We start from the raw sequence: 8,290 nt of genomic DNA, 5'->3' as shown, positions 1-8,290 counted from the left end.
TTACCTATTCACTCATGTGGTATTGTAATCATTTTGTACTTTATCCAAAGCACAGAGGAAATAAAACATTTGCAGTGCACGCTGAATACATGTGATATTTTGTTGATTTATTTTAGAATAAACCAGTACAACTACAGCAGGATACACTGTAAAAGACTCTTCCAACTGTAGAGAAAAGTAGCAAACATTTTTAAAACACTTTTTTACAGATAGAGAGGAAACAGGCAGTTTGGAAAAACTGACAGAAAATATTTACATTAAATGAGAACACTGGATAGAAACCAGCATTATGAAAGTCCAAAGACAGAAGATATTTTTCATGTGTGTGTGCCTCCATTGGAGTAGGTGAGCACATTAGTAAAACACAAAGTTGACAATTTGTAGTTCTTCAAAAGAATTGATGTCAAATTGCTGATTGGTAACATCCAGTAATGTCCATTCCAGGAACATACAGCAGTAGGACCGGGCTTTTAGCACAACTCAGGGAATCAACCTGCACCAGTCTCACCAGTAGAATGTTTTGGTGAGGAAGCTGGCAGCACTGTTGAGCCAGCTGCCACTAGAAGTGTCCTTCGCTGTGGTGCGAGAAATTGCTCGGTCAACCTCCCTCTCTGGGCTCTCCTCCTCCTCTGGGAGGTAGTCTGGTATGGCTGAGTTTTGCTGCACTTCCACTCCGGAAGACTTCAAAGGGATTAAAACCTGAAGGGAGAAAAAAGTTAAAATTCTTCTAGTTTCTTGGTTTATCCACTCTTATTACTTCAATATTATACTGTTAAACCAAAAGGTGTGCTCTTTGCCCACCACTCACCTCTTCGCCCGCCTCGTTCTTCACCACCTGTTGGGCTGACAACACTTTGGTGGCAGCGATGGCTGATGCCAAACTCTGCAAATTAGGAAACACAGGCCAAGAAAATAACTGGAATTAATTCAAATCTAGCAGAAATAAGCTGTGCCATTTTCTTACGCCAAATTCCTGCACCACGTGTATCAGTTTGACAATGCAATAATACCAAATGTAAATATTATTGAGTATTACCTCAGTGGGCAGGTCTGAGCGGATACGGATGGTACATCTCTTGGAAGCCATCTGGAAGGTGAAGCTGATCACTCCTCTGACCTTCAGGAGAGCCTCCTCACACAAGCCTCGCTGGTCCTGGATGAGAATCGGACATGGTTATTATTCCTTTGCTGGCCTAATAACCACAAACAATCGCTATCATATGAGTGCGTGTGTGTGGTTGTGTCAGTCAGCCTACTCACAGCGCTGTCCAGGCCCTGGATGTGCAGAGTGACAGATTTGGCCTTCTTGTTGGAGGTGTTTATAAAGAACTGGGATTTTTTTCTCTGCTGCCTCACAGGTGTGCATGGCAAGGGATTAGCAGGTGCATTCAGAATGTTGAACACCTCCTTGGCCAAGGCTGAGATGTCAACAGATAGTCCCTCCCTACATGGAGACATGTTATATTTAATGCCAGTTGATCCCAACACCACCCAGCTATCAGTTAATTACATGGCACTTCAGTCTGATCATTTGAATGCATTTAATCCCTAATCCTATGTTTTATGGTGACTGAATATAACATGATATTACCTCAGAACTGCCTTTTTTCTTCATTGCCAATTGAACTACAAATGTACATGAAGAATCACATAAACATGCCACGAAAATACTTTCCAGACAGCTTGACAGCAAATCACCAGGACAGTTAAAAAAAACCCCATCAGCTCACCTCCCAATAAGGTTCTCCAAGCTCACCATCATACCCAGTTCATTCTTCATGGTAGAGATGTTGGGGGTCAGCTCAGCCAAGTAGCGCAGGGTCTGAGGTCAAGGGAAGGTTAAAAAAGACAGATTCAAATATACAGAGCTATGATACAATTTACATATCAAAACATGCTGCCCCGCCATACAACTCCATCATTTTCTAATTTTTAAGCAGCCTTTGTAAATAGATGTTTTTTCATCATTCAACATTGATATATCTATATATATATCTATATCTATATCTATATCTATATCTATATCTATATATATATATATATATAGATATAGATATATGATTTTAAGGCCATGCCTTGAAATAATATGATTCCTATCATGATTCAAATGACTCTGCAGGCTGATTTTTTAATCTGTCCTAAGAGTAGGAAATCACATTAAGGAATGTTGAGAAAAAAATACTAAAGCTTGGAAAACATTTGGCAGTAAAGGCAACCTCTTTCACCCACCTGAAGAGTTGCAAACAGCACGTCTGGGTTCTGGTGGTCCAGGAACAGAACCAGTCCGGGGAGACAGCCCTGATCCTGGACAATCACTTCTCGGTTCTGCGGCTCAGAAGCCAGATCCCGCAGCTGACTCACCACTGACAGTGCATCCATCATCTTTGTTACTTCACCAGACCTGAAACTGAGACAGGGAGAATAACGTTATTAAAGTGTGAGCATGATCAAACGTTTAACGTTAAACGATCGACAAAATATACTGTGCGGACGTTTAACGAATTCAAACGAGGAAGCGATAGTCATTTACTCTTTACGGTCACAGTTTGAAGTTTTTAAGCAAGAAAAGCTAGACATACGCGGCTAAATCGGTTTAAAGGCGACACATTCAGTTCTCCTGTCAAGTCGCAGCGTGAGCGTTAACGCTCTGGCTTGTTAGCTAGAGAAGCTAGCGTTAGCTACATTCGAAAAATGAGGAAGGTGGCATCCTTTTAAAAAATACATCTTCAGTTGCTTCTTTATACCGTTTAACATAAAACTGTGTTGATGATACAACTTGTAACACTATCAATGCTCTAAATATGCGATAAATGGGGTGAAATTTTAATGTAGCAGTGTTTTCTTACCGAGGAAAAGTTGCAGCTCGTGTACAAAAATACAAATTTGGTGCCAGTGTTTCCTGACACGCAATTGGTCGGCGAGCCGTTGCCGACGCTGCAATATCGCACACTCCTATTGGCTTCTCCACCTCTCCAGCCAATCAGAGGAGCTTTTGCTACTGCGGCTTTATTTGACTGTAACGATTTGGACTCGTGCTCAGAAGGAAGCTGCAAGTTCTTACTGTTTATCTGCAGTAACAGTTCATGTTAGTAGTTATTATGAATGTCTCAGACAAATGTAGCTCTTAAAATACGTTTCGACACGGAAACGAGTACGGTAAGAACAGTTAAATATATATATTTATCCGCTTTTCCCCGCATGTTTTCCAGCGTCGCGCATCCGAGTTTTGATGAGCCATGCAGCTTTTTTTAACAGAGGAACACACTGCGGTTCCTGTACAGGCTGAAGTTACCTGCACTGCCCTGAACAGAAGGTTACTCTTAAGGTTAAAACAAAAAAATCCACTAATGTGCTTTTATTTCGAGTCTACAGCCGAGTCAGCATCCGTCGTTAACCTTAAGTAGAGACAACTGCCTCCCCGAGCATCAGTCTGTGATGCCGCCAGGTGACATCTTTTGACAGTTGGGACAAAAATGGACGACAGGAGAATATTTGTCATCCTAAATTAGTTTTATTTGAATTTAGCGCCTTTTACTATGGGAGTTTTTTTGTTTTTTTGTTTTTTTTTTTGTCCTTGTGGTGCGTCCAGTTTCGTTATTAGTGACAGCTAAACCCCTCACCAGCACAGCCTCAGGTGGAAAGCTGTTTAATTCACACATTTAGCTGTACATTATCAAAAATGTAGATGTTTGTTTTGTGTTAAAAATATTTCAGCATAGAGCAGGCAAATTTCAAATGAAAAAAAATAACAAATTATCACCAGCATGTGAAGAAATAACACCAACATGCCCCCAGGGCAGGCAGAGTCAGCTGTTATGATGCTAACTGCACAGATAGCTGAGTTTACTAGCTAACTGCACCTACAGTTAGAGGTTAACTTACTCTGTTTATATGCCTCCCCTTTTATGAATGGACTATGAAATTGATAGGTGACCAATTATGCATACAACACCTTTAATTATATAGCCCCTTTCCAGAATACAATTAAATGGAAACAAGTGATAGGCAGGTGGAGGTTCATAAGGTTCCTAAATTCTTGAAGTAGTTTATAGGTGATGGATGTGCATGTAGTCCAAAGCTCCTCTCAGTTTTGTGGCTCGATTTGTGGTCTTCAGGACAGTAAAGTACTGGCTTTCAATTCTTCTCCTGTGTGCTGTCTTTTGTTTCAGGTGTAAAGTATGTGACTTAGTGGCATCCATTCCTTGTTGACCTCTTGTGAAGTCAGTCAGCTGAAAGAGGAGCTCAGCAGTCGTCAGCTGGCAAAAAGAAAAAAGTCCTTCCAATGTCTCTATTAGAGGATGTCCTGGATGTGCTGCGCATCGTCCTGGAGTACTTTGGAGTGTCTCCAGATATGGTGAACACACACACACACACACACACACACACACACACACACACACACACACACACACCTCTGTTATTATCATATTACTGAATCTCAAACCAGCATCCAGGGATATCAATGTGCTTACCAATGGCATTTCTTAGCGAGGTCTTATTTTTTGTGTCTGTGTCATCTTCTCTGCAGCTGGTTCCAGTGTGGGACAGTCAGCTGTGCGGTCAGTATCGCAGCATTGTGAGGATGATTGGGACCAACCTCCCACTGGCACCTCAACCTCGTGTCCACTTTCAGGTACCCATTCCACTTTTCTAGCAGACTGAACATTACCACTCAAATTCAGTCCAGTTTATTATGATGGTTTTGTCTGCTTACGTGCAACAATGTGTTTCTACATGAATATAACAACGCTGACAAAGAAAATATGTAATCTGAATTAAACTGTCACATAGTAATTCCTAAACAGAAGCAATTCTGTTTCCTGTCATTAGCAAGTGCTCATTTATATTGTTCAGACTCTGTTTTATCATGAGACACACCAAAGATATTCGCTTGTTCTATAGTTATGCAACTTCCCTGTTTCTCCTTTTCATTCTTATATTCCTTTTCTGTGGAATGATGTATACATGTTTATGATTTTGAAATTTGTTAGATTTTATTTTTATGTCATAATCATTTATAGTTTCTGCAGTTTTCTATTGTCTTTGTCACCTAGTCCGCCCCCCAGTGTGTCATCATTCCTCATCAATGTTTCGTCCTTAGGTCCCTCTGCTTGCCTACAAGCCCCATGGTTGTGTCGACGTCCCCGCGGACACACCAGCCATTCCCTCATTCGCTGACGTACTCTGGGTGTTTGAGGATGAGGGGGAAAGCTTTGCCAAGACCAGGTAAGAACGGACACAAATCAAACAAGTTAATATTGCTGAGTGCAAGTTTACAGTGTAGAATAACCACATAGGCTGTTTGTCAGACAAAATATTTCTTCCTAACATGAGCAAGACAGTGGTTTGTATATTTAACGAAATGTGATGAGTCAAATGCGCATGCAACCGAGTCCACTGTAGCATTTGAATAGTGACAGGCAGAAGCTCAGGGTGTCACTGGCTGCTGCTGCTGCTCAGAGGAACAACAAGACAATAGACAACTCAGTAAGTGTTTCAGCCAGGTAATGTTTGCATTTAGTGTTCATAGCAAAGTACTAATATAGACTTTTCTGTGGTTACTATGATGAAAATGGTTAGTGTAGCTGCTAAGTGACGCTTGTGTACTGCACAACGTGTGAGTAGCCGTTCATTTTTTTGATTTAGTTCATAAAGCTTCTTTTCTGAAGCAAGCAGAAAAGCTTGCTTTCTGTAGACAGGTGTATTAGTTAGTTCATGCTACTGTAAACATAGCCACTCTCTTTCTGGTTGGTATAAAAACACAGGTGTATTTATAAACTGGTGATGTACTTTTGGGAAGCCTGTCTGAGCAGGACAACACTGATCTGTGTAAAGAAAATCATTGATTGGACTTTTTGTATGTTTTGTATATACATATATATAGCGCATGTATGGTCTTCTTTTAAAGTGTTCAAACTAAATAGAAACTGAATATTTCATCTCCATAGGAACCATTTGCCTCCACAGAAGCAAAGTACTGTAAATCGGGATGTGGTGAGATACCCAGGACCGGCCCTGAATCAAGCCCAGAGAGGAGGCAGATCTGTACGGCAGGCGACCGATCCAGATGCCCTGAAGAAGATCACACTATTGGAAAATGAGCTGCTCAAACTGCGAGCTCAGATAGCCATGATTGTTACTGCTGCTCCGGCTCCAGGTTGACATTGTTTGTGACTAAAGCTTTTCAGTAAAGACGCAAATGTATTCAGCATGTTATGCTGTGATTTATTTTTAAAAGTTAAGCAAATGTAACAACATTTGCATACTCTTACATTTTGTTAGGTCTGATCGAGTCCCAGAATGCACCCGGCACGCCTCTAATATCTCCTCCAGCTCTTACCTCCACACCTCGCTGTGGTGCTCCTCCACCACCACCTCCACCTCCACCTCCACCTCCTCCTCCTCCTTGTCCAAACTCCTCCAATGAGAATGCTTCTGTATCAGAGCTGATCCGTCAGCGCAGGAAGAACGAGAAAGGCTTTGAGTCTGGCTTGGAAGTTAAAGGGATTCCTTCCATGCTGGATGTTCTTAAGGACTTAAATCAAGTTAAATTACGTTCCGTGGAGAGGTAGGATTGGAAGAACATGGGTGCACGTTCATTTTTGATAGTAGACCAACATTATTGCACTAAAATATGATGATTTATGTGCTAATTCTTTGCCTGTTGGTTAGTTTTTCTGTCTCTCAACAATGCATTTCTTATCCTTTCTTTCTAGATCACCAGGAGGCACACCAGTCACAAGGAGACGCAGTAAGGGAGGTGCAGCATCTCTCAGTGACCCAGCTGCTCTTATTGCTGAAGCACTAAAGAGAAAGTTTGCCCAGCATCGTCACAACAATTCCTCTGATAAAGAGAATTCACTGGAACTGTCACCTTTCGGCAGTCCTGAATCACCCAAGGTTTGTTTTCTGGGAGATGGACCCCATACTCCCACTCCTGTTTCCATGGTATATCAGAGAAATTGCAAAGGGATTTATGAATCAATATCATACAAATTTATGAATGAACAAGATCACCAGTGTGATGCAGTCCCTTTAAAGGGGCTCAGTGGTCCACATTATGACAGCAGGTACTTGACTTACCATAGCAGCAAAATTACAGGTGTATCTTTCAGCCATTATGTACTCACCCCAATGCTAATAGAAAGTCTGATGAGGTTTTGTAGTCTGCAAAACATTTCTGGAGAGTCAGAGCAAAACAACATCGCATTGTTTTCTTAAATAACTGAAGAAAAAAATGCTTCAACTCTGTTTTGCTGAGAGGCTCCAAAAATCAGCAGGGGGGTGACTAGATAATGACCCAGTTTTCATTTTTGGGGGAACCTAATCTATTTTTTTTAATTTTTCAAGGTAAGTCTTCCTGCTATGTACATGCTTTTTACTTTTAATTGTTCTCCGTGTCACCATACACTATTTCTTACGTATTAATACAAACCTGACATTAACCATTCATTTGAATTATTTTTTAAACATAAGGCAGCTAAATGATGTATAACCAGGCCAGTGCAAAGAGCATTTTTGATTGTGTCTGAGTTTGATTTAACTGTTCAAATTCGTTAATCAGATTCTTCTGTTGCAGATTCCTCTTCATATCAGACGAAGTCGGGGACGCCTCCACCTCTGATCCTGTTGAATAGTAACTTCTCAGCCCAAAATTTCAAAATTCAGATGTCTGATTTACAGTCCCAACTGCAGCTCCCCCAGATGTGCCTCACAAACTGATTACAATTGCAGCTACTGACTCACAGTTCATTTTTTATTTTTGTCTGTCCTTTTGTTTGTGAAAGAGAGTTTGTCTCACAATGAGTGTCTATGTTGGGAGGCTTGAATGTGTGTTTTTGTCAGAGCTATTGCTGTGAACATGGTGTTTGGTACAGTTATTGTTTTTGTCCATTTGAGTCTTATGTTTCCAGTGTTATTAATACAGTAGTGAAATCTTTTTAAAGGACATAATGTGTATAAGCAGGTAGGCACTGTAGCCTCTAGCTACAGCTTAATGCCTCTAAAGTCACTTTTTGAGGCCTTAATTCTTACCTCAACCCAGATTATGATGAATAATGGATATTGAGATTCACACTGCTCTATTCTATGCAACTGCTGTTTCAAAGGATTTTGTTTTTATTAAAATGCACTGATCAACTTTTGTGGTGTTCTTGTTTGCATGTTTTGTAATATTTCAGTATTCATCCAAATCCACTTTTAGTTAATGAGGGAGTCTTGCCAGAGATATGAAGAGGTGCAGGCTCTCTCTACAGGAAATATTAATCATTTATTATAAGAACATACAGAC

General features: G+C 40.7%; 2 protein-coding genes across 3 annotated transcripts; one reads left to right on the top strand and one right to left on the bottom strand.

Annotated features, from left to right (window-relative positions):
• Positions 1-86: 86 nt before the first annotated feature.
• Positions 87-2,978, bottom strand: armc1l (armadillo repeat containing 1, like). 2 transcript variants are annotated; one of them, XM_037085913.1, is made up of 7 exons: positions 2,847-2,978; positions 2,230-2,407; positions 1,731-1,822; positions 1,261-1,444; positions 1,037-1,153; positions 809-883; positions 87-699 (listed from the first exon to the last, which is right to left on the bottom strand). In XM_037085913.1, the coding sequence occupies exons 2-7, from the start codon at positions 2,380-2,382 to the stop codon at positions 505-507; spliced, it is 816 nt and encodes a 271-aa protein (XP_036941808.1). In that variant the 5' UTR covers positions 2,383-2,407; positions 2,847-2,978; the 3' UTR covers positions 87-504. The 2 variants fall into 2 exon arrangements, with proteins under 2 accessions (XP_036941808.1, XP_036941809.1); XM_037085914.1 differs by lacking the exon at positions 2,847-2,978 and adding an exon at positions 2,580-2,823.
• Positions 2,979-3,005: 27 nt separating this feature from the next.
• On the top strand, positions 3,006-8,143 carry mtfr2 (mitochondrial fission regulator 2). The gene is made up of 8 exons (XM_037085911.1): positions 3,006-3,156; positions 4,170-4,354; positions 4,529-4,633; positions 5,102-5,226; positions 5,949-6,157; positions 6,283-6,568; positions 6,717-6,900; positions 7,580-8,143. Exons 2-8 carry the CDS (start codon positions 4,283-4,285, stop codon positions 7,622-7,624), a joined length of 1,026 nt encoding a protein of 341 aa, XP_036941806.1. The 5' UTR covers positions 3,006-3,156; positions 4,170-4,282; the 3' UTR covers positions 7,625-8,143.
• The last annotated feature ends 147 nt before the right edge of the window (positions 8,144-8,290 follow it).

This window comes from Acanthopagrus latus, chromosome 22 (genome assembly GCF_904848185.1).
Source record: "Acanthopagrus latus isolate v.2019 chromosome 22, fAcaLat1.1, whole genome shotgun sequence".
In the NCBI taxonomy this organism is placed as follows: domain Eukaryota; kingdom Metazoa; phylum Chordata; class Actinopteri; order Spariformes; family Sparidae; genus Acanthopagrus; species Acanthopagrus latus.
This window is presented reverse-complemented; position numbering and strand designations above follow the sequence as displayed.